The 27,848-nt window shown below is 39.4% G+C and overlaps 1 protein-coding gene across 15 annotated transcripts in view; it reads left to right on the top strand.

The window, feature by feature from the left end:
* Positions 1–27,848, top strand: part of MYT1L (myelin transcription factor 1 like) — a 325,893-nt gene that overhangs the window by 199,175 nt on the left and 98,870 nt on the right. For 14 of the 15 annotated variants that reach the window (XM_072143494.1, XM_072143493.1, XM_072143492.1 and 11 more), the window contains one exon: positions 26,403–26,737. In XM_072143494.1, coding sequence (XP_071999595.1) covers positions 26,403–26,737 — 335 coding nt within the window. Of the gene's footprint in view, positions 1–14,688; positions 14,810–26,402; positions 26,738–27,848 lie in introns of those variants that run through there. The other variant, XM_072143503.1, reaches the window with a different exon arrangement.

Raw genomic sequence — 27,848 nt, 5'->3', positions numbered from 1 at the left:
GCATGGTTTAGGTTTGCCAAAAACATTCAATAACATTGTCTGGGACTTTGACAACTGAAAAAATCAATGTCTTCCTTCAAACTGAAGCCAAATGCTTAGACAAAGTAACAGAATATCATATCCCGATACTAGTTCCATTGGACAACATAAGTGAAGTGAATAACACTGGTTATCTCATAACAAGGGCACCTGTCGATATTTGTTCTTCGAACAGTCAATTGATGTATTGGAAGGAATATTGGACAAGTTTAAGGATCTAAGCGACTTAACCAAGGGTCAAATTATGTTGTCTAGACATTAAGGTCAGTGCATCTCCAAAGTAGAAGGTCTGTAAAGATGATTTTGGTATGCAAGGGTCAGTAACTGTAAGGACAAATGGTGGAGGGTCAACATAGCCATGGACACACAACATTGATTGGCTCATGTGTGATTTGTGAAGGTCCTGTGTCATACTTTACATGGCATTGAGGATGTACCTGCTAAAATCTTGGTGACAGATACTATGGGACACCTTCATAAGTCTTGTCCATGGCTCAGCAGATCAAAGCAGTTTTAGTGGCATGAGGTGAGACCATATTATAACTTTTTTGGTCTTTTTTGTAAATTATGTGTCAAAATTGCCAATTTTAAGGAAAACGAAATATCAATTTATAATACTGTTTATAGAAAATGATTCTGAAGCAACATAACTACTGTGAACTCCCCACACCTATTCTGTTCAGATGTCCATACTGAAGGATGCTTAAAACTATGGTCACAAGGCTTTCTTCACCATAAATATACATGACATCATAGCATAGGATAGATGGATTAAGAGCACTTGCTGTCCTGTATAAAAATAGCCCCCCCCCCCCTTCCACCACCACCACTGTAAAACAAAGTAAACTGTGTCTCATCTACAAATTTGTAGTTTTGTGTACTGTATATTTATTATAAGAATAGTCGGCCTATGGACCCCCGTGTAGCTTGGCCCCTTGCGTCCACCCAAATCCTCCATACTTAAATTCACTACCATGATTCAGACACATTGGTGGAAATCTCTTAGGATTATAATATGGTACATAAAATTTTGTAGCCAACCTCTAAATATACTTTGTGCATTTTAGGGTGGTCCATAAGCAAACAAAGCAAACCTACATATTTTCAGATAAATGCAGAGATTGATTTAAAGACCATATAAGGCACATTTACAAAAATATGGGATTTATTTTAAATGTCAAATATTCAAATTACCATATTTGGGCATGTTGACCCAAAATAATAATCTGTAGTTACATATACAGGCAGTCCTCGGGTTACGTACAAGATAGGCTCCTTGGGTTTGTACTTGAGGTTGAATTTGTCTGTAAGTCGAAGCTGTATATTTTATAATTGTAGGTCCAGACAAAATTATTTTTGCCCTAGTGACAACTGGATTTTCAAACTTTTTTGCTGCAATGGGAACAAGAATTATCAATAAAGCTTCATTACAGACACCTTACAGTTGATCATTGCAGTCTAGGACTATAGTAAAGCATTCAGGAAGCTTAACCAAAGGTCACAGTGGGCAGATGGGTCTGCCGTCTTTAACTAGGGGCAGTCTGTAGGTCAAGTGTCTTAAGTAGGGGACCTCCTGTAGTTGTTTTTGTATTTTAGTATTTCTACTAATGGCGTTTTTATTTTTTTTCATAATTCCTCAATGACTACGTATTTTTATATTTTCTATCATATTGCCTGCACTGAACTACGTCAACGCAGTATGAATTCTGGATAATGTTTGAATGAATGAATGAACAAACAAGGGTTTCTAATGCAAACTATTTATAGAATGTTACAGAAAATTTACTTCCTTCGTATATTCGTACATCATAGAAGGAGCATTGTCATAGAGTATGTACTTCTCACAAGCATTCAAATAAAGATGTTTATGGATGTGCTCTGAACATGAGTGTATTTCCTAGATTAGTGGTTCTCTTCATGTGGCCTCTTATTACAGTGTCTTAATAGTTTGTACAAGTAGGTATCAAATGTAAGCTCCGGTCAGATTAAGAAAACGTATCAAATGTGTTGTTCGTCCCCAGTTTTACCTTGCCTGGTAGTCACATGTTGACTCCCAACTTGACAAATCAAGTAGAATGGACACCCATGAAGAAGAGCTACAGGAGGTAAAGAGTCAGATTTAGGAATACTCCAGTGAAAACATTGGCAAGGAGTATATATTCTCATACTTTCATGTCAATTTGCAAATATTTTTATGAATGAATAGCCACCACGAATCAATCCCTCAAGTGAAACATTGGTATGGAAGACACATATATCATGGCCCCATTGATATTCAAGGTAGTAAACTGTTCATCTATGCATCTTTGCCTCATATGGTATGGATCATTTATGACCCATAAAAATGATACATAATGGGTCTGAGCAATGTGCCTGCATTGCCTCCATTCCTCATCTTCATGGTCCATTTCAGAAAATTTTTATTTGCGCCAGAAAATTGTGCCCCCAATACTCGTCTCATTTAAAAACACTCGATTGCTCAGATGGATATTGTTGTGTTACTGACAGCGGCTGTACTGTGTAAGACTGATGGATTTAATGGCTGATGGACTGTATGATCTTCCATAGTCCTTGTATTATCCAGGCACATCTAAATTGTGAAAATAATCTAACTTTTTTTTTTAAATAGTGTGAATTATCAGGCACAAACCAATAACAAGTGGTCAAGGTACAAGTAGCTTCCATTGTTTGGAAACAAAAGTCTGTTTTTTGCGCAGTGGTTTATGTCCCCAATTCAGTGGGAAGAGTTTTCATCCAGAGTTTTTATCCTCATCCAATCCCTACCCTTCCTTGGTTGAACTTGATCGACAAGCGTCTTTTTTCAACCGTATAAACTATGAAACTATTGTATATATCAGCAATATCCATTGTAGTCGGACGCTGGATATCTACCTGTTGACTTCAAAAGGAGCGTAACAACATTCTTGGGGTTGACCGGTACACAACGACGAGTATCTAAAGGTGGATGTCCTACTAGATCGGCCTTTGTTTATGTAGGAAATTGTCATTTTCTACAGCAAGTTTTTTGGTTAGAGACTTTGGGTCTTTGTGCCAAAAAAACGGTCTATATAAATGAATTCTGTGTTCATACTATTGACCCTTGATGTTTGCTGCTGATTGCAACATTTTGTAAAGCATCCATCTTCTAGAATGCTAAACATATGGAGACTACAAACAGTGGTGCAACAATGATAATAGCACAATAACGGTCATCAATGTGAAAAGAAGACAAAAGATGCGGCACTCACTCATCAGTTCTTCTTTATTTTGTGTGAATCATAGGACAGGAAAGTAATGCAAGGCACTATTGCCGGCGACGGACCGTTTCGCGCACTCCTGCACTTTGTCTACCCGTATACGGTTCGTCGCCGATGATAGTGCCTTGCATTACCTCCCTGTCCTATGATTCATACTAAATAAAGTAGAACTGTTGGGCGAGTGCCGCATCTTTTTCACATTGATGTGCACTTTTTTGCTGCCTGAGCCCTACCCGAGAACTTCATAGGCAGCGGGTATGTGCAATAGTGTCCTTGCCATCATCTATCACATACAAGTCTGGTAGTGCCGACACTCTCTTGGGATCAGTGCATTCACCATCCCCGAAACCTGTTTTTTTGAGAACAATGGTCATATCTATGTCAAGGAGCACGTAGAATATTGCTTTTATACTTCGCAATTCAAGGTCCCGACTTTTATGATCGATGATTGACTATAGCCATTATTAAAGCTCTTACAAGGTGGTCCTGGTATTATGCTGTAACAAAAAGACCTTAAGCTATGTCTCTATGTGTAATAACATTTTTAGTGGAACTTACTCACCATACCTTAGGTGGTGTTAACACGAAATGCAGTGCGGGTTATCAGGAGAGGATTAAAGCTGGACTAGACCTTCCTCCAGGGGCTTCCGGGTTTAGATGAAAGAATATATGGAATGTCTACAGAATTAGTAAACACGGCCATTGTACTTGTGCTGTGGGGGAATGAGATAAGATACAGTGAATTTCTATGCCGTCTTTCCAGAATCGGAAATTGGGTTGCAGCACACTTGTACAATCACTTCCAAGCAGTAGCTCATGAAATGAAGGTAATTAATGGAGCAATTACACTGTACAAAAGCACAAAAAAATAGAAACCTTCCTTATGCCGCGCCGTGTGTGGAAAACAGAACGGGAAAAACACAGTTAAAAGACGTCTCATAGCTGTACTGCAAAATAACTTTATGAGGGCAAACTTTATAGTCAAGCAAGGGGATTGAAGCCATGCCAGGAGCAGAGTCGTAACGAGAGCTACCCCCACTGCTAGCGACCTTTCGTCTGGATATGCTCTCATTATCCGTTACCCATTATCCCAGCAGAATGTTTTAAGCTTACGGTGTCACAATTTATTTTTGGGTCTGATATAATGTCTTGTGGTGTTAATAACCCAAAATGAAGCTTTAATGTTGATAGGAAGAAGAGCAGAAAAAAAAGTGGTAAACATGTTCCAGGGTCAGAGAAGTCTACAAAGTGAAGAAATCAAAAATGTTACGGACTAATTCATAACTACTAATGCAGCATTAGCTTATAAGGCAATATGTGGGGTTTGTTATATTTGTTATATTGGCAGCAGTATATATATATATATGTGTGTCATCTCATTTGAAGAAAAATACTTGTCTTTCATTTTGGGGCTGTAAAGGGATTATTTTTATTTCTTTAGGGTACTGTATCAATGTCCTGTCAATTAAGGATTCAATGGCAGGGCTCCCTCTAATTGAAAAGTAGTATACAGGCAGTCCCCGGGTTACGTACAAGATAGGTTCTGGAGGTTTGTTCTTAAGTATTTGTATGCAAGTCGGACCCGTATATTTTGTAATTGTAATCCCATCCAGAAATTGGTCTCTGTGACAATTGGATTTTAAAAATGGTGGATTGTCATCAGAAACAGGATTAACAATAAAGCTTCATTACAGAAACCTTTAATAACTGTTATAGCTGATTATTGTAGCCTAGGACTAAAGTACAGTAAATTTCCAATATCCAGAGGTCCGTCTGTAACAAGGGGTCGCCTGTAAGTCGGGTGTTCTTAAGTAGGGGACCGCCTGTACTTATTTGGTTTTACAGATTTCCTGAAGGTCATAATGGAAATGGATCTTTATATCTGCTATTTTTTTTTTTTGTGCGACTTTTGTTGTTTTTGTGAATTTTTTCCTGCGACTTTTGCTGCCGTTTTTCAAGCATGTATCTTTACTTTCCAAATGTTCTGTGTGAAATTTCTCTTATGTATCAGTTTTTTAGCTTATTTTTGCTTGTTGTTAGGAGCAAATCTGTACCTGGTCCAGGGCAGGTGCAGAGGAAGGATTTTTTTCATGGACCCTGTTTTTATATTAGAATTATTTAAAATTATTTAAATGTTTAACATTTTGCACATAAACCTGTTGGGCATTGAATGCTTGGACTTTTTTATGTATATAATTTTGCAATCACATTTTATTGAAAAGTATTGGTTACTTCTAAAGGTGAGGTCACATGTTGGCGATAACACTTGTGTTTTCAAACATGTAAATGCAATGTTGACTGCAATGTAAGTAGGCAAATCTCCTCTTAGCTGTTGTGATGCGCTTAAAAATGTATATGTGACCACACCTTCATATGTCGTCTTCATCTTAATCGACCAGAATAAGCTGGATTGTGGTGTTTTTATTACTGTGATTCAACTTGCGGATCGGTGCTGCTAGGACCAGACGTCCGTCATGTGTGAGCTGGAGAGAAAATATTTGATGCCTATCTGTCGTCATCTCCCTGGGGTGTGACTAGAGTGCTTAAAATTGCAGGCCACTGGTTCAAATCTCAAAATTTACAGTAGTGTCCACTCCTGCATATAACCCCCTCATGTGGCTTGTGTCCATGTGGATTTGAGACATTTGTAACAAAAAGTCTAAAAAAAAGGACAGGAAAAACTAAACATGTATCACACGAAAAAAGACAGGATAAGGCACAAAAAGACCTTCCAAGTGTCTCAATTATACTCCAAAGGGAAAAAAACCTAAGATACATGTTCCCCAATGAGTGCTATTGACTATGGAGGGACAACTGTTAAACCACCACTAACATCATAGAAGATCCAAACGAGATGGGCAGGGTCAACTTTTTTAAGTGCCTTTGCTACCACATTCTAGGATATGGGTAACAGTAGCTGTACATCCACTGAACTGCCCAAAACTCATGTAGGAAAGTATGTTTTTCATCACCTACTTTGGCTCTTGACTAGAGATGAGCGAGTATACTCGTCCGAGTATACTGCTCGGTCGAGTATTAGCATACTCGGACCGGCTCGTTACTCGGACGAGTATCTCGCCGGCTCGAGATCGAGCAGTAAATTAATAAAAAAAATTGAATAAAAGTATTTTTATTGTAAAAAAAAAAATATTCCAGATGTTTCCTGATGTTTTGCTTGTAAGAACACATTGAAATAACACTATTCTTCACTTTCCAGGTGTTCGCGCGTGTCTCCCGCTAGGTTTGGAGATGTTCGGAACATCTGGAATGTGAAGAATATTGTTCTTTCAATGTGTTCTGCACTTAAATGTTCGTGTTTTCACTGTTTTTAATGTTTTAATTCTATTCTTCACTTTGCAGCTGTGCGCGCGTATCTCCGAACCTATCGGGAGACACGCGCGCACACCTGCAATGTGAAGAATAGAATTAAAACATTAAAAACAGTGAAAACACAAACATTTAAGTGCAGAACACATTGAAAGAACACTATTCTTCACATTCCAGATGTTCGTGCACATCTCCTAACTTAGCGGGAGACACGCGCGAACAACTGCAAAGTGAAGAATAGTGTTATTTCAATGTGTTCTTACAAGGAAAGCATCTGCAAACATCTGGATTTTTTTTTTTGCACTGTTCTTTTACTGTTCAGTTTTATTAAAAAAATGCTCGGGTCTCCCATTGACTTCAATGGGGCTCGTTATTCGAGACGAGCACTCGAGCATCTGGAAAAGTTCGTCTCGAATAACGAGCACCCGAGCATTTTAGTGCTCGCTCATCTCTACTCTTGACGCTTCTTCATAATAACATAAGTTTTTCTCTGAAATCTCGTCCTACTTCAGTTTTGGTAGCAAGATGGACAAAAGCTCACTGAGATTACACTGAAGCTGTATGGAGTGGAGTGAGATAAAGCAGTAGATAACCCAGGTAGAGGCTGCACAGGAGAAAACTGAAAATAAAAATAAGTCACATAGTCACATTGATACATTCGACTACTTACTTATGTAAGTTTACTAAAAGGTTTCATACACTTTAAATTATTTCCTCTTCATTGAACGATAATCCCATCCAACTAATAAACATGCAACTAGTAACCCAAGCAAGAAATCATTCCTTTAGATTCTGAGGGGATTCATCATTTCTGATCATAAGTTGGTTTATTTATATCGGGTTCTCATCACATTTTTTGCATACATGTTTTTGACTCCAAAAAACATATCTAAACGTGTGCTATGGCATATTCATTAATGTCTATGGACATGACGGATGCCCAAACTGTGTATGTTTCCTGTCCTGTGCGTCTGTATACTTTTTGTTTTGGCTGAGAAGAATGTGGGCTGCTGCATTTTCCATGTCCTCTTTAAAAACGTATCAAAAACCTATACATTTGTCTTAATATTGCTGTCTATGGCTGACGTATGCAAAAAGCGTTCAAGCATATCCATCACATCAGCTTTTAGGACGAAATATGGAGCTTAAAACTTGCCATCTTGGTGAGGACGTGGCTTCAGAAGGTGCAGGAAGTGAACAGTTTAGGCACATCCTGTTAGGTAGACACACCCTGTGTATCATCATCATCATTATCCAGGCAACGTCTTCTCCATTGTTCCAGGGAAAGTACTACCAAGGTATTTGTTTGTACTGAATGCAAAGGTTTGGGGAATGGGTGATGTGAGCAGCCATATCTCTAGACACTGTCCTTGGCTAAGTGAAGGAAAATATCCGAGGGACCACACCTTTTACTACTTCCTTTGTATTTTGAATTGTTAAAACTTTATTTCACAGTCACAAAAAAAACGTATACATTTTAGAAGTGTAGAAACAGATGCAAACGGATGTGACGTATACATCAGGCTGTCCCCGGGTTACGCACAAGAAAGTTTCTGTAGGTTTGTTCTTAAGTTGAATTTGTATGTATGTCCAAACTGTAGTTTATAATTGTAACCCAATACACATTTTTTTTTGGTCTCTGTGACAATTGGATTTGAAAAATGTTGGATTGTCATAAGAACCAGGATTAAAAATAAAACTTCATTACAGACACATTAGATATTAATGTAGCCTAGGGCTAAAGAACAGTAAATGACTAACATCCAGGGGTCCACTTGTAACTAGGGGTCGTCTGTAAGTTGGGTGTTCTTAAGTAGGGTATTATGTAGACGTATTACAGAAAATGCATCAGTTTTTCTCAACTTTTAAACGTATACGTGTCAGCATATTCCGGCGGATGCAAAAAACATGATGTGAACTCAGCCTAATTAATAAATTTAAGAACCAGTGACCTTTACGAGGAAGATATTTGTAGCATATAGAATAGAACTATTAATAAATTTAAAGGCAGATTTTGACTGTACAATAAATGTACTATGGTCCCACGTTGCTTTATTTTCTAGAACCTAAGCTGCTTTTTAGGAATGTATCAACAGGAGTTTGCCAAATTAGCTTGCCTACAGGAAAAAAAGAAAATGAGTCTATATCCAATCCATGAAAAAACCTTGAAACAACTGGGGATAACAGAAAATCAGAATATACCTACTGTATATTTCTGTACATCACATCTGCGTGGCTTGAGGGTGGGGTCTTGACCATAGTCAAGTTATGGGTGAGATGTTGACTTACGGGGTAGCTAAGCATATGTGTCTCAGTTTTATCCCCTCTACATAAGAGCTAGTTTGCATATTTTTCCCAGGGGGCCTTGTCTGGATCTCTTCAAAAGAACCAGTACCCCCAGAGAGCAACCTTGAACTAAAAATCCCTTGGAAACCCTCATGCCAACATCTGTTTATATGACACGTAGATGATAGACAATTCGATAAAACATAATTACAAGTCCACATGACTATTCATTATTTATAATATTTGCAAAAATATCCCAGACATTTTTTTTATCCTATAGACTCCAGTCTTGCTGGGTAGGTTGTTTCAGGTGGAGCCCAGCAGGAGAATAAAGGATTTAGCTGCATCTAACTTGTAGCTTGAAAAGACTTGTTGTTTGTGAAGATAAGAAGAATGGTTTTAGGTGCACTTGTCATTAGGAATCAGCACGCCACACGACTAATTGGCCAATTTGTCCATGTGCTTAAAAATAAAGTAAGGCATTTGAATTCATGTGTATTCATCTGAATTGCAGACATCCACCTCAGTTCTTGGGTTGTTTGTGAATAGTAACATTTTTTGAGTGAAATCTCTAAGAAAGCTTTTGGTAACACGTGAAAAATAAGGGACCATTAATGGTTTGATGCCTTCACAATAGCTATGAAAATGTTCAGGTGAGGTTATCAGAAGAACTTCCTATGTGTGTGACTCGGGAATGGAACTTTTTAAGAATATATAAAATATATATCAGGCATACTATATATAAGTAGTATCATAGTTTCATAGTTTATATGGTTGAAAAAAGACACTTGTCCATCAAGTTCAACCAAGGAAGGGAAGGGATTGGATGGGGAAGGGATTTAGGGGAAATAATTCATAACATAACACATAACATAACCATCAATGTTATTAAGGTATAAAAAGGGATCTAGACCCTTCTTGAAGCTCTCTGCTGTCCCTGCTGTGACCAGCGCCTGAGGCAGGCTATTCCACAGATTGACAGTTCTCATAGTAAAAAAGCCCTGTCGCCTCCAGTGATTAAACCTTGATTTCTCCAAGAGTAAAATCAGAGAAAGCAGATAATCCTGAGACATACATGGAAAAACTGGGGTCAACACAAAGATGAAAGCCAGATGTGGAGTGTATCATAACTTTAACAAGACACCAATCTCTGATCTGTAGATTGATCCAAAACCTTGAAAGTTCCTATGAGATGTCGCAACTTATTAGGATTTATAGGGAACCTGTCACCAGGAATGTGATTTTTAGCTTGTTACAGGTTCCAATAACCTATGCTATGCTGATTGTTAACATTCTGAATTATTTCAGTAGCTGCAGCCTGTGTGTGCCTGTGTCAGTTCTCTTTTTTCCAAACTCATGCAGCTCCTTCCCCCCTCCCTACTTCCTGTCATGTGCATTGAGCAGGTAGGTGGTGGGGGATGGTGTTGAGGAGAGGACGGATGCAGGAGGAGATACAGGCACATAGGCTGCAGCTACCTCTCTCTCTCCAGGACTCACCAAATGCTGCCGGCAGGGAGCCAGGTAAAACCGGTCACACAACAAAAGAGGCATGTGAGGGGACTTTTTCTTATATAATTATTCATGCAGACCAGTTAGTGAAGGTAAAATATTTGTTATCCACTGTATGTTGGTAAAAAGACTTATTTTATCATACCACAAAACTGATTGTAATCTTGTTTCCTGAAAGAATCAACATCAGTGTCTTACAAGTTATAAGACGGCCTGGCTCCCTAACTGATACAGGTTAGGCCCAGGGTTTGGGCCCAGGGACAGATTAAGATTGCCATTGGTCAGGGCTGTATGAATATTATAGCCCCTACAAGTCTGGAATCACTTCCTACATCTGGTACTAGAATCATCTTCTTGGGGAATGGAAGATGTGTCCCTTCTGAGTTCTTTCAATCTGCGGTTTCAAGGCCTTTGAAGGTTCTGTAATGGCTCCTGTGTACATGTGTATTGAGAGCAGGAATATATTCATGAGGATTTCATGGGTGAAGGTCCTTCTCAGTATAAAACTTGTTGGTTGTTTTGGGTGGCCATGGACCCTCTTGAAGGCTTGGGCCCTGGGCTACCACCCAAACCCCCTATATTATAATCTATTACTGCTTAGGTCACATGACAGTGTGCTCACAGCAACTTGCATAATAGAAGTCAATGGTCGGCTGTGAGCTAGCCGCAATTTGTGCCGCTAGCTCATGGCCTCCATTTATGGTTGTGCAAATGAGGCCTTATAGTTACGTGGCAGAAGTGGGATACCAGGTAAATATAGAAAGGTAGAGGTCTAATATTCAATATTCAAGTATCATCCACAGGCAAACTGAATTTCCTGCTTATGAATTTCAAGGTGATCTACTTATTAGTCACAGGGCTTGACGTAAGCACAAGTTATATTATATATGCAGATTTTAAGTGACTGTCTAATAAAGTGGGTTTTATAGGAATATTGAGCGTTAGACTTCTCTTTTTATTCATAGACTTTAGTTATATGACAGGAATAATCTGAATAATTTCTAAAGCAGGTGCAGGGTTTTCTATCAATGAGGTTTTACCACTACCAATAGTATCATGTACTATCTTATTTTACAATTTCTAATTTAAAAAATTTACCATATTTTTCAGACTATAAGACACTCTATTTAGCTAGAAAAAAATCTCGCCAAAAAGTGCCTGCATCTTATAGTCTGAAGGTCAGGAGGATAAAGTGTATCATCCGATCTCTATGAGAAAAGCGCTTCTGCGCTGCTCTCTCCCTGCGGCCCCAACTTGTAAAAAACCAGGACCTGTGGTGATGTCATTGGGTCATGTGACAGTCTCACGTCACTCATGATTACATGATACCAGCTTGGATAAAGAGCTGATGGGGTCAGTAGAGTTTATAAATGTAGGAGGTTAAGATGTGATGATATATTTTTGTGTTTAGGGAGGTTGGGGGTAAAATGAGGGAAGCTTAGGGTATGTAGGGGGTTTAGTAATTAGAAGTGGTCTAGAGCTATTGGTGTGTGTGGGAAGTAGCAAAGCTGTGTTTGTTTGTGCGCAAATATAGTGTGCATGCTACAGAACCTTTTGTGCGGGAGCCATTGTATAGATGTTCACATGACAATCAGGGTATTTTAATTTGTATTAAATATTTATATATATATATTTTATGTCCAAATCTGGGGTGTGTCTTATAGTAAGGTGCATCTTAAGCAATGGTTTCTTTATTATTCCTACAAATTTCAAGAATGAATACCACAAGACTGATGCTTCTAGGTAGAGATGAGCTGAGACAGACTTTGTGTTTGGGGTCCGGGTGGCCTAATTAACAGCCCAACTACTAACTATGGCTATGATTAGCCAAGGGAACACCACTGGCCAATCATAGCCATGGCTAGTTGCTAGTTCTAGTGCTAGTTCAAATGTGTGGGTCGTGCAGGGTGCCCCCGAATCCTGACCCAAAAAGGAATTTCTGATCCACTCACCTCTACTTCTGGGTGATGAAATGTGTCAGTAGAACCAACCTCAATATTGGCCAACCTGAGGCATTTGTCCTCTTTTTATTGGTCAGATAAAAGCATGACGACTGTATCCCTAATGAATTTCAAGAATGAAAGGACCACAGTCTTCCATCATCCCAGCAATAGACGCTTGTAGATGTTTAAATAGCCAGCAGACTGTAGAATTTGTGTTCTATTCAGTGTTCAGATAAGAGCATGACCAGTTGAAGAATTAAGACCACAAGAATGTAGCTTTGAGGTGCTTAAATGGGGACTAACCAAATTACTGGTCAGCCTTAAAGGGGTATTCTCATCTTGGCATTCTCATTCAGTTTCATTCATCTTCCATATATAAACATTTCTTCAATTAGATGTTATTAAAAAAAAATGTTCCTGTGTGAAGATAATTTCTCATAAATGTAGCCATGTTGTCCCTTAGAAACGAGATAGCTTCCCCGGATACGGCCACCTCTGCTGGAGGGATTGCACAAAGAAACAAAAGGTTATTGTATATAAAATGTCCGGGAGTTACTACATGTCGCACAGCCATCCTGTGGTAATGATTGCTGAATCCTGGCGGTCCGGCAGGACTCTATAGCGCAAGTCTGGCCACCGCTGCCAGAGTGTGACGTGGTCGTATCCGAGCAAGCTATCTGGTTTCTAAAGGACAGCATGACTACATTTATGAGAAATTATCATCACACAGGAACATTTTTTTTATTAACATCCAATTGAAGAAATGTTTACATATGGCAAATGCATTTTATTAAATGTAAATCCCCTGATGAGAATACCCCTTTAAGCATTTGTCATCTTTCCATTGGTTAGGTGAAAGAGTGAGCACTGGTTTCCTCACCAATTTCAAGAATTAAGCTACCAGAGTCCAAGAAACAAGACTGAAGCTTCTATATCTTTGAATAGGGCAGTAACACTAACCAAAATAGATGTGAGACCCCATCAATCAATCATTCAGTGAATCAAGTGCTTTAGGTTAGTACCCCTTTAACATTGATCAGAACATACCTTTCATTCAAGCTTAGCATCTCTGACTCATAAATAGATATTCATTCCCTAAGTAGTGGTATTGTTCAAAGTTTTAGCTGTACTAGAACCCAACATTCTCACGAATTATGATAATCCTTACCAGTGCTCACACACAGTGCTTGTGTGTTTTAATTATTGAGAAATTTAAGGTATTTTTCTCCCTTTACAACTCCTTATTTAATTGGTCTGATAAGACAATGAGCTCATCATAGTTTACTCTACTGCCTGGGTCACCAGTGATCAGCTCTAATCGTCTGGAAATACAAGTGATTAGCTGTAATTGGTTAGTACCACCAGTGATCAAATTTGATTGACTGGGACTACCAATGATCTGCTTTAATTGGTTGGGACCAACAGTGATCTGCTTTAATTGGCTAGGACCACTAGTGATAATCTGTAATTAGCTGGGGCCACAGGTGATCTGCTTTAATTGGCTGGGACCACTAGTGATCAGCTCTAATTGTCTGGAAACACTAGTCTTCATCTGTAACCAGCTAGGAACACCAATAATCAGCTGTAATTAGCTTGGACCACCAATGATCAGCTGTAATTGACTGAGGTCACTAATGATGATCTGTAATTGACTGGAACCACTAGTGATCAGCTCTACCTGGCTTGGAAACCAAGCAGCAATTGTTCAGTTTCCCTATAGCGCCATCTCAGGGGAAGTTAAGCATAACATGATGTGACTGGTGTAATATATTAATATGCCAGAGATAGAGACTCGGGAGCTACTCACTGTAGTTGCTCTCTTCCCAAAATAGGGGAATTTATCCCAAATTTAGTGATTTACAAATAGTGAATAGAAGAATTGCCTAAGGTAAAAAAAAAATGCGTGTAAGGTAAAGGTTTTGAAATCTGTAAATTTGTTGGGATCATAGATATAACCTTTGTTAATGGTAAGAGAGCTAAGAGAATTTTAGCAATCACGGTTTCCTTTGTGATGTACAATTATCAGTAAGTGGCTGTTGATGGGTCAGTAATAAGTTAGATTGTAATATTAATCAGAATACGGCGGTGATCATCTATGTATCAGATGAGTCGCCTGTCATATTCAGACTACAAATGGAGCTATATAATAAGATCCAACCACGGTCTCTGGCTTGGCGATATTTGCTACACCGCAGCCCGCCTCGTATGTGAAGGTGACCTATATACAGAACTTCCCATCCTACATGCTATTACAGTGAAATCTTACTTAGGAAGTGACAAATTGCCCATATCAATAAATAATACTTGGGTATTTCATGTCTGAGAGGTGTCGGCGGAGAGCACTGCTTGCTGCACGTCAGTTCTTAGGTCAGCGGTGCTTACGAAGGCAGTGAGACCAGGATATACCGGCTACATTGCCGAATATTCTTCCTTGTCTGGTACTTTCAGGTAAGCCAAGAATCAGTCACTGATCAGACCCTTCAGCTCACACAGACAGGGATGTGACAGCAGGAGTTAAAATCAAATCCATACGCAATATGCAAATCAGGGATTTCACATCCTTCATTAGAAAATTATTGAATTTTATCTGGTTGTTGTGCCGCACTCCTCTCCCTCTCTCTGTGTCTCTCTCTTTTTTTTTTTTATTTCATATACCTTTTCACCCACCAGTTTGATTGCCATGGCTGCAGCCGTGGGTGAATAATTGCCTGTCTTCACAGGAGCATGTTCTGGAGCTAAAGTCGAGTGCTTTCTTCCTGATGTATGCCTCATTTGGATTCAGCCGACAGCCTTGGGGCTGTATTATTCATGCCTTGACAGATAGCACTCACTAAAAGCATTGGAACAAGGCCAGGTACTGGCAGAGAGATAGTAAAGCATTGCAACTTGCAACCGAGAAGACTATGTATTATACAAAAAAAAAAAAAAATAGAGGAGAGAAATCCTCCTATTTCCTTTCTGCAGGTTTCACCGTGATGGGATAGTCATTTGCATCAAAATAAAATCTTCTAAAAATAAATGCATTCTCTTCTTGGTCCATGCTTGGAAATAGAACACAATTTTCCACATTTAATTGCAAAGCTGATTTTAATTAGTGTGGCACTGCATGTGAAAAATGAAGATTCACTTGGATGCGTGTAACACATTGCAGTGTCTGCCGAATGCTCTAATTAATGTATGGCTCCTCTACAACAGGGCGCACTGTGGGATATTCATAAAATATTCCGTACACACTGTCAGTCTCTCCGTCTCGGCTCACAGTAGCTCGGAAGAGAAGGCATTTTCCAGCTATTTTCTCATCATCAGTAGCTTTTATTGCTGATACCTTATAGCACTTATACATGATGTCCTAGGTGGGGTCAATGGAACAATAATACAAGTTGGAGCTATATTGCTATATTTATATATCCACTTCCACTACTAGACTACCCGCAGAGCATTGTTTCTTCCTAATCCATAAATGGACCAACTTGGTCAAGCATGTACGTTTATTCCAATGGAATCGCTGTCGGATACCTGAAATAACCTTACTGTATATCCAAGAGAGCAGCTGATATGTTTTGGTTCAGTATATTAGACAATAGCTGAAAATACATGAACTTGGACAACAACTTATTGGATATATATTAACTAAGCAAATCAAGACAACAACTCATTGGATATTTGTGGATTCTGCATATACAGGCAACAATTTGTTATCAATGAGGAGAAAAAAATGGGTAGATTTAGGATTTTTATTGGTAAAAACCAGGGTTAGTGTAAAAACCAAGGGCAATGCGCTTCAAGGGAGGACCACCCTTTTCTTCAGACCCTAAAGATTCACGCGTCTTATACCGTATGTACACAAATATTACACAAAATGTTAGCTGAAAAATGCTAACTTGGCTTATATTGAGTCAAGAGAAAAACAAAAAGTGTACTCACCTTCCACCGCCCCCGGCAGGTCCTCTTCTATCCATCGCGGCCCTGTCATCGGCTCCCTGTTCCTTGCACGGTCCTTCGCAGGCATCGTGACGTCAGCCGCATGCTGACATTCTAATGCGTGTGCCGGAATACTATGATGTCAGCGAGCAGCTGACGTCACGGTGCCTGCGACGGACCGCACGGGGACACAGAGCCTTGTGTTTTTGTGAAGTCCTGTCGTCCTTTCCTCCCTAGCAGGAATTTGTATTCTTTTGTATACATCAATAATTGAAGTAAGAAGCAGAAAGTGGGTGAGTGCCGTTCTACTACTTCGTTTTTTGATCTACATGTATAGACCTCACTTGGAACTAGAGCACCGCCTTATGCTCTTTTGTACAAAACTGATATTGGTGGTCTCCTGTAAAGGTTGGTAGAAACACCCTAATATATAGGGTGGTGCCATACAGTCATCTTTTCTTGTTTTTTTGTGAATGTATTTATTATGTGTTTGCCCCACTTGTGTTAGAAAACTGTGCACCTAGAGGGAGGTGTTAGTGATTAGACAGAAGTTGCGCCACAATTATTACTGAGCTGCGCAACAATGTCGCAACAGCATGAAATAAAGTGCACCAAGGAAAAAAGGTGCAGCTGTGTCACATTCTCAAATCAGAGCACACAACACCACTGGAGGCCAACCGCACTAATACAGATTGCACCAGTTTTCATATATTTGGGCTATTGTACAGAGACTACAACTAAAAGCATATGCTTGAGCACTACTTCTGTAGACAATGGCAGACATTTACTAATTTGGGGGCAGGGTGGCGCTGGAAACGTGCTATAATTTTCAGTGGGATGTAGGTTTGTAGCGTAAGGGATTAATAATTTGGTGCGCAAACAAAAAAGGTTTCGAATTGTCTCCCCATTCATGTAGGTGAAATAGAAATCCCTAGACCAGCTGTAATTGTGCGCCACAAATTGCTCCACAAAAGGACTCGGAAAAATATAAGCGCTGGAAAAGTATCAGATTCACAAGAGAGCAACTATCTGATAGAATGTGCATGAATTGAACATATCCAGATAACAAGTGAAAAAAATATGATTGTAGTTGACATATCAAAACAAAAACTAATTTAACATGGTTGAACTCAATGGCCCAGATCTATTATTGTGGCTGCGCCGGCCTGACCTTGCATGTTCGAGCTCTTACATGTGTTTATAAAGTGTCTGCGCCAGTTTTGTGTCGCGGCTGCGCTGTGTCCGACAAGACAGAAACATGTGAACCTACAGGGGTGTGTTACTGCTTAGTCGGATGTCACATTTAATAAAAGCAAATTTGTTGCACGCTCTATGTCCACCTAAAATAAAAAGGTGCAGAATTCCAGAGTAGTGCAAGGGGCGCCAGATAATTGAAGACCATGCACCAGTATTCAATAATCTGCCGCACCCAAAACTGCGCTTGGTGTAGTTTGCTTCACTTTTGATAAATCTGGGCCACTGTATCCAGACTATAATCTGATTGGATATGTTTGACCTCAACCTATTTAGTCCCTCCACCATCCACCATCCAGGGAAGATCTGTCTGTCTTTGTACACATTAGTTTACTCTTTATGCCGGATGAACACGACATTAGCCATACCATGTGCGCACATGACACAGGTCATCAATATTTTAGTCCCACAAAACCTCCTTTAGTATTACCTATGGAGAAACATTTTTATAGACATTTAATTGTATCACAGATTCCATTCATTATTGCATTTACGGACCAGGGTGACATTTTGATCTGCCCTTTCTAAGAAAATGGAATACCTGTTAATGTACAAGTAATGAGATGCCGAGATGCTGATTATACATTTTGAGAGCCAGAGGTTTCACAAGATTGCACAGCAAGTTACACATTAATCCTTGTACTTTTGCCTCTTGGACCTTCCATGTGGTGATTTAAGACGAGAGAACGTACAGCACGCGGGTCTGTGGGTTCATCTGCAGATTGCTACTTACCATTCAACGATTTGCCAAAATATTATGTAATAGCCATCAATTTGCAGAGAAATCCAGATATTCAGCAGAGGAAGAGATTGAACTGGCATCATACATTCTAAGGATGATGAATAGGAGAAGAAGTATGCGTATGGTGCCAAGATGAAATTAGCATTCTGTGCCCTTGGCGGGTTCCTGTATGCTGCCCTCTGCTACTGCATACGTAATAACTGAGAAGATAGCACCACTGAGGATGTTTCCTTTTTTTATGCTGGATATTCAAGTTTTTTTGCTGTGAAAATCTCAGTGACCAAAACTGATAGTCTTGATATTTCCTTCTGTGCTGGTTAATGTCCCTCATAGCTTCATCTAGTAAACAGTAACGACCCTTGTTACTGAGGGCAGTGAAGGGTTTGCGGGTTGGTCTGGCTGTTTAGGGCTTTTGTTACTAAATCTCTGTTATTTAGAGCAATAAGGGGATCATTGGTTGAATAGAAGGTACCGTATATAAACTCGAGTATAAGCCGGCCCAAGTATAAACCAAGACCCCTTATTTTAACACAAAACACTGGAAAAACCTATTGACTTGAGTATAATCGAGAGTGGGAAATGCATTGGTCACAGCCTCCCCAGTATATAGCCAGCAAACCCCCTGTTTTATATAGCCTGCCAACCCCCTGTAGTATTTAGCCTACCAGACCCCATAGCATATAGCCTGCCAGCCCCCTGTAATATATAGCCTGCCAGCCCCTGTAGTATATAGCCTGCCAGCCCTTGTAATTTATAGCCTGCCAGCCCCTGTAGTATATACTATGCCAGCCCTTGTAGTATATAGCCTGCCAGCCCCTGTAGTATATAGCTTGCCAGCCCACTGTAGTATATAGCCTGCCAACCCCTGCAGTATATAGCCTGCCATCCCCTGTAGTATATAGCCTGCAGGCCCCTGTATAAACCGAGACCCCTTATTTTTACACAAAAAAACTGGAAAAACCTATTGACTCAAGTATAATCGAGGGTGGGAAATGCATTGGTCACAGCCTCCCCAGTATATAGTCAACAAGCTCCCTATTTTATATAGCCTGCACACCCCCTGTAGTATTTAGTCTGCCAGACCCCATAGTATACAGCTTGCCAGCCCCCTGTAATATATAGCCTGCCAACCCCTGTAGTATATAGCCTGCCAGCCCCTGTAGTATATACTATGCCAGCCCTTGTAGTATATAGCCTGCCAGTCCCCTAGTATATAGCCTGCCAGCCCCTGTAGTATATAGCCAGCCATCCCCTTGTAGTATATAGACTGCCACCCCCCTGTAGTATATAGCCTGCCAGCCCCTAGAAATTCTTGCAAGGAAGCACTGTAAAACCTACATTAGCGACCTGATAGAATAGATTGGTGCTAGGCCCCCTACTTTCTTGAGGAGAGGTATAACACAAGTGGGTGTCTCTATAATACACCATTGTCCATGTGGTTTGGGCAGTACCACCTTCCAACAATGACCACATGTCATTTTGCTATGAACATGTTAGTGCTGTGTGAAGTAATGGGCCTGACCTTTATGAGTTTGTGCCGAAACTCAGGAGATAATATCAAGGCAATGATCCACAAGGTAAATCGTGGTGGTGAGATAAATGATAATATGAGCCACCAAAGAAAAAACAGGTAACCTTGGGAGATTGCCTCTAGATTATGATACACCTAGCATAGACATCTAGATTGATTCACACAGACCTATCTAGAATATAAATCTGGATGGCTTCACATACGGATAGACCTCTGGATGGCTTCACATAGACCTATCTAGAATAGACATATGGATGGCTTTATTTTGGCCTATTTGAGATAGACATCTGGTCAACTTTAAATAGAACTATTTAGAATAGACAACTTGATGGTTTCACATAGATCAAATTTAGAATAGAAATCTGGATGGCTTCACATAGGGATAGACATCTGGATGGCTTCAGATAAACCATAAAGAAAGCTAGAACAGAAAGCTAGAACAGACTTTTGAATAGCTTCATGTAAATCTTGAATAGATATCTGGATGGCTTCACATAGAGCTAGAAAAGACTTCTGAGACATCTCATGACAGAAACTCACAAAAATCTGTTTTTAAAAATATATTCTCCATATCTTGTCCGGACAAGAGGCATGTGGAGGAAGGACAAATCTGTATTTTTATATAAGCTAGATAGAATATATTTTTGTAGTTCACTATATCTGATCCCCAAAGCTTTTTTGCAGTATTAAATCTTTTAGAAAATATTGTATTGTACCCAACTGACTGAGGTCCGTAGGGCGCAAGCTGCTAAATCCAGCAGGTGGTCCATCAAGCATCTGTACATAGTTTGATAAATAACATCTTGGCTTGTAGCTGCAGCCCTATGTATACAATTGTACTCTCCGCTATGGCGTATATATAGTATCTCTCCATGTACTTTCCTAGCGTCTCGCATAATGCCCTTGGTGACTCGCTAGGTTAATGTATCAGACGAAAAATGCATACTTCCATTTAGTGATTGAAGCCTTAATTATCCACCAATCTGCTTTCCTGTCAGCCCTATTTCCTGCCATTCCTGTCTAACCTTTATTGTTAATGTATGTGAATACCTTCTTTCTATAAAATTAATGCCATCACACTAAAAGCAGGTAAACTGTAGCAGCCTTTATTGTAAATGAATCTGAAATAGTTTCAGCTTTTATGGATTTTACTAATATTTTAAAAGCAGTAGCATTAAGGTATTTAAACACCCAACCAGGACAGTGTAGGGCAAATAAGGGTCCGAGATGTAATTCCTAAGGCAGAATAGGAAACGGTCTATGCCCTTATATTCTTTCCATATCCTTTATGCACCAGAAATTGGAATGAGTTTTGGATAAATGAATGGAACAATTTTGGGGGGAAAACCATAAATGCACCAAAATTAGCCTCTCTTTTACGCAGTTTTTTTTGGAGCTGTCCCTTTCATAGGAAAGCCCAGTATGTAGTACTTTCTTATAGAGCTAGATAATGGTATTATTGTTGTCTGGTAAATGGAACATAACCTTAGGTAATCTGAGAGGGGGCAACAAACAGCCATGCTTGTGATTCACAGAGGTCCCATCACTGAGACCCCAACTGATCGGCAAGAGAGCCCTATCGTCTGGATAGAAGCTAACTTGCTTGTCATTAAAAAAAACCCATAACTATAAACCTAATGCTACTCCAGAACAGAAACAAGTGATGACAGCACTACCAGCAACCACTGCATGTAAATTAGTATATATCGCATCCAAACGAAAATCTAAGGCAGGTGTTAGTAAATACCAGGTTTCAATGGTGCTCAAGTCCCAGAAAAGCACAGTTCATATGTCGCGAAGCACAAGTATATTGGAAAGGACGGCACTCACCGATATCCTGTAGTAAACCAGTTCTTCTTTATTGTGAAAAAAACAATACTCACAAATTGTTTTTTTCACAATAAAGAAGAACTGGTTTACGACAGGATATCGGTGAGTGCCGTCCTTTCCAATATACTTGTGCTTCGCTAACCCTTACTCCAAAATTTGTAGAATATAAATTTGTAGCAAATAAAAATTTGAAGCAAAATGAGATAAAAATTTGTGTTTTAGAGGACTAGAGGGGGTTATATTGGCACTCCCGGTATCCCCATTAATGTTAGCCGGGAACAGTCTTATATATTTTGTAGTGGCTGTGCCTGGTAATACAGCATATTTTTCTTCAAGTGAATGAAAGTAAGCTGCAATGCCAGACACTGCCACTACTAAATGTACAGATTTGTGAATGGTAACCTGATCAATCAGTTGACTATTCAAGATGCCAGCCTCCAAACTAATATAAATAGATTATAACAGCTAGTTCAATATTTTTCATGATATTTTCCGGGATATTTGCCCCATAAAACAATACAGGTGGTCCCCTACTTAAGGACACCCGACTTACAGACAACCCATAGTTACAGACAGACCCCTCTGACCTCTGGCGAAGCTTTCTGAATGCTTTTCTATAGCCTCAGACTGCAATGATCAGCTGTAAGGTGTCTGTAATGAAGCTTTATTGATAATTCTTGGCCCCATTACAGCAAAAAATGTTTAAACTCTAATTGTCACTGGGGCCAAAATATTTTTTGTCTGGATCTACAATAATAAAATATACAGTTTCAACTTACATACAAATTCAACTTAAGAACAAACCTCTGGACCCTATCTTGTACGTAACCCGGGGACTGTCTGTACCTTAAAAGAAATGTTGGCCTCTTTTCCCAAAATAGAAATTTCCAACTATATAACTGACAACCATTATGGTTATAATTAGCCGCAAAACCATCTTCTACCTGTAACCAATACCTATGCATCATTCCAAAGCAATCAGATTGGCATGGCAAAAGCGGAGATTATCGCCCTAGCGACTAAACGGGCTGTCAGATCAGTAGAAGGATTTCTCCGTCTACGGCCCCTTAAGTATGTACTAATGCCGCTTTAGCTGAATCTTGAGAATCTTTGTCAGGTGCAAACGATCATTAAAAATTCTTTATGCGTCGAAAAAAACATAACTTAATTCATTTCGCACATTGGATATGAGAGTGATTAGCATCATGTATTTACTACCCGGGGGCGAGCTAAGTGGTATTCCCTCATCTATACGTGAGACAAATTGCAACTATGTATTTCTAAGATGAATTCCTATAATTTCCCTTCATGGCAAGAGAGCATGAAATCTGTAAAGCGGGCGGAGGGTGGGGGTGGTATATAAAAATAATATTTATAAAGAGGGGAAGCACGTTGACAGTCTAAAGAGGGTAATGGATGGAGAGATTGAGCGTCGCTCTCCTTCAGACAGTAAGCATTTTCAGGGATCATTAAATCTGGAATCATCCTCGTTGGCGTTGTAGTATTTTAATAATTATTTGACACACAGAAGTCAGAAATTTGTATATTTCACTTAATGATAAAATTGCATTTTAGTGATGTGATTATCTCCTACAGTGGAGTCATCAGATATGTGGATACATGTGTACCTGGTAGGCCGCCGCAGACGTCTCGCTTTCACCAGGGCCTCTGCCAGCTTCATTAATTATGCCAATGAATTGCATTAGCCAGTAATTGATTAGCCTTTGACTGGGAATATTATTTGGGGCAAGAAGATGGTTAATCAGTGCAATGTTGTGTTCGCTCGCTCGGGAGAAGGCAGAACCGGGGAGGCTGCATTAAGAGGCCTGTCCTTGCTTGAACTTTGCAGAGTCTACGCTATACATTTTTAAAGCCACGTCTCTTATAGAGCACATGAAATCCCCGCTGCAGATGCCGTGCATTCATGTTTCATGTCTGGGTTATTGAGGAAGGAAAAGGAGACAACTGTGAAGGAATGTATTTGCTTCCTCTTTTAGCATCTCGCATGGAGACGCTGTGAAATATGAAGAGCGGAGAATATTTTTCAGCCTTTGATAAAATCAACAAGATATGAAAGCTATCAAAGAAAATAACCTCGGGGTCTTTTAGAAGGATCCTAATAATGCAATCTGGTTCAGGCTGTGGGCTACAATTGTGTGTGTGGTTAGCCAGTTTTTTCTGCGGTTAAGGTCACCCTTATAGTTCAGCTTCCATTGCATGGGAAATTAATGTATGTTGCTGGTATAGAATACAAGTGGACAGGAAAACAGAGTTATTACATGTGGAAATATTTACATATAGTAGAATATTTATCATACACTGGCACTAATGATTTATCCGGCAGACAGCAGTGCTGACCTGGCCTAGAATTGCACCTGAAAGGACGCATGCATTGCGCAGGCGCAGGGCAAGAGCACAAACTGATCAGCCGACCGCACCCCTTCATATCCCTGCATGCCCACTTGGTATGGAAGTGTCGCAATGGGGAAAGTAGGCACAATTCCTTGCCACACGCTGGGTATTGTGCCTATTTCAGGGTGTGTACACCAAATTTCTGATGTGCAAGCCCTATGTCGTCTATACTGTTTTATACCTTTTCAAAACATTACATTAAACCCTGACATTCCAACGTTTTCCAGCCTAAAAATAATCCAAAGTATAGGTACTGAATAAGAGATTAGTGGTTGTCCAGCCCCCCACATTAGCTGTTATCTCATGCCGATAAATGGGAGTCTGACCACCCGGACACCCATGATTTCGAAGAAAAAAGGTTCCCATTCTCACTAGTGGTAGATCAAGCACGTGTCTTGATGCTCCATTCAAAACTATGGGAGTGCCAGAAGTTGCTGTGCACAGAGCTCTCTATTTCTGGTACTCACATAAACGGTGATTGTGAGTGCCGAAGAGTGCCAATTTCTGAAATGCCCATAGTATTGAAGAGAGTGGCAGGATACAGGTCTTTTTTAGAGGATGTTTTTATATCACATATCCATAGATTGGGTTTTCATGTCAATGCTTGGGTCCAACGTTGTCAAATTATTGAGCAGGGGATCTTTTACCCAACATAGAAGGCCACCAATACAGTTGAAAGAAGGAGGGCAATTTCAGAATCTCATTGTAGCTTCTCTCCAGGGTCTCTTAAGTTGCCTGGGACTGCAGGAAGATTCAGTGTTTGGCGAACTCCGTAATGGGCCATGAGTGCCCGCAGAAAGAGCTCTGAGTACCACCTCTGGCACCGATGCAATAGGTTTGCCACCACTGGTCTATGGCCCGGTTCAGGCTATATGCTGTGAGCTTTCCTGGCTAAACCCAAATGGAAATTGATCATGGGCCCTGTTTAACTTGGTGCAAGATGCTTCAAATCTATAGTAGCATGGTCCACTGTGATAAATGTGGAACATCGTGTGACTGTCAAACCAACTATTAGCTAGCATTAGAAAATCTAGGCCATTGTGAGCATCTAAAGATGAGTTACAGAAGAACCCTAAGGCCTCATACACACGAACGTATGAAAACAGCCATATATCCAGAGCATGTCCTATTTTCTTCAGTATTTCCTTCCGTATGACCCATAAACGTCTCTGGGAATGTAGAAAATATGTGTTGCATACGGTGCCGTGTATATGTATAAATTGACCGTTTTACTCTCAGTTGCTCGAAAAGTCAAAGTAAAGTCACCACTTGAAGAGAAGCTTCACTACTACTGACATGTCTGTTTTATTAAATATTTGCATTCCCTATGAAGTAATAATCTTGGATTATCATTTCTTTTGATTTCTCTTAATATTTTATCCTTCTAATGCTATGTTATTGCTTTATTATTCCTTCTTGTACTTACTGACTAGTTATCCAAGTGGGTGTTACCAGTTGAGGGTGGTTACTTAACTAGTAACACTTATTCAACTTCCTGTTCTAGAAGGAATAACCCTGGACAATGTAGAATTATAAGAAAAAATGCTTAGGAATTGTTAGATTTCATGTGGGATTCATATGTTTTGGCAGGAAATGTGAAAAGTCCTCTTTAATTAGAAGGAAACATGACCCTTCAGTGATAATAAATATATTATATTCGACCCAAGTACAGTGAAAATGTATGCAAATATATCCCTTATATAATATAAATATAAATATAAATTGATGTAAAACGTTCCCCTAAGGCCTATGCTAGAAATTAACCTTGATAAAAGCAGATGACAAAATTCCACATTACATACTATATACTATATAGTGTATGAGTGTTTATGTGTGTATTGTGTGTATGTGTGAGATTATTACGTTTATGCTCTTCTTTTGAAGATGTAACGCAAAATAACTATGAAAATAATAATAGATAACACAAAAACATGAACACAATACACATTACGTAACAATAACTTACAGTACATGTATAAATATAAAGGAGAATCTCAACCAGAGACAGACAAATACAGTAGCTGCATGACCCAGACACAGGATGAAAGATCCATGTCAAACATCTTGGACCAGAAGTAAGTCATTCTGACAAATATGAGTGGGTAGATCTCATCTTCAGTGCGCCCTAGGCAAAAATATCCGAAACTGAGTTTTGCTTGAGTTGTATGTCAATAACGTGTATTTTTAGTTTTTTGGTTTTCTGCAAATTATACAGTATCCCACAAAAAGTATGACAGTATATGATGTCTGTACTAAACATTATGTGAAGTATAATGTACTTATTATAATACAGGAATTATGATATACTAAATATAAAGATACTAATGGCTGCCTTGTGATCTGCATTGTAGTGTTTACGGCTGTCCTTTGGCCAAGAAAAGGAAAACTCAAGAAAACAAGCCTTTAGAACCCTCGCCAAAAAGAAAACTTTACTCCTCAAAAACTGACAACTCCTCGGTAGACGAGTGCTATGAAACAGACGGCACGGAGGAAATGGATGAGAAGGAAGAGGAAGAAGAATACTCCGATGACAACGAAGACCAGGAGGATGAGGAAGATGAGGAGTTAGATAGGGACGATGAAGATGAAATTGAAGAAGATGAAGAGGAAGAAGATGAAGAAGGAGAGGAAATAGAAGATGACGACGAAGAAGAGGATGAGGAAGACGACGATGATGATGACCAAGGTAACAACATTGCTTTTGGGCTGTCGTTTATTGATGGCTTTATTCTGTCAGTCTTTGTCCTTGTGATCTTCACCATGTACCCACCAACTGACCAACCCACTGGTGTGAAGAGATATAGACGTAGCAAAGTATAATTGGAGAATGAACTGTTTGCAGCTAGTCGTGACTTGACTTTTGTTGTGTAGTATATCAATTTATAGTACATTTAACCAGTTAACTTTCCTAAATCTGTATATAATATACACTATAAGAAGAATACCAAAAACATTCAGATCTCAGTCCAAGAGGATTTGAACATTTTGAAACATTATGAGTAACAAGGAGGGGACACGTTAAACTTTAAATTTATGGGGTGTTCGGTTACGGGGTGCAACGCTCTCTTCTCCCCAAAATGCTGGCGCCATGTGCCGCCGGAATGTTGATTCCATTGATTTAAATGCATGGGGGTGGGGACTGAGCCGAATCTGAACTTCTAATGAAGTTCACACAAAGTTTTCACAGGTACATTATGAATAGTGATAAATGGACTCATTAAAATGTGGATTCAGACGCAGGTTTTAAGGATTTTTGGGGGTCATGTCCAGGAGACCTTTACACGCTCAACTCTAATTATGAGTGAATTGTCAAACTTCAGTGTTTAAAGGAAAGTGTTAACATAAGATGTTTCCTTTAAATCTCTTCTCCAAAATAAACATAGACTATTGCCGTATATACTATATACTACCACTACTATATACTATATACTATCCAGTACTATATACTGGAAACATACTGTATGCGCAGAATGGGCACAAAAAATTCCAGTTTAAGTTGAGTTTATTGATTTAAGAATTTATTTCCATGTTACTGTCTATACAGTTTTCACTCCTACTACTAAGCCTTATCATAGGCGGACACTTCCTGTTCTGTAGAGATTACATCTCAGAAGCCATCTCATTATTATCACAACAAGAATTAGAGCGATAAGACAAAATCAGACAATTCACAATAGTTATAGATTATTTCCTCCCCTGAAACACAATGACCTCCACATAGGTCACATAACATGGTTGGAAAACTCTCCTGTCTGTGGACATCAATGAACATCTCCAAAATTTGGTCTATGGTCTAT

The sequence above is a fragment of the Engystomops pustulosus genome, chromosome 3, assembly GCF_040894005.1.
Source record: "Engystomops pustulosus chromosome 3, aEngPut4.maternal, whole genome shotgun sequence".
Taxonomy (NCBI): Eukaryota; Metazoa; Chordata; class Amphibia; order Anura; family Leptodactylidae; genus Engystomops; species Engystomops pustulosus.
This window is presented reverse-complemented; position numbering and strand designations above follow the sequence as displayed.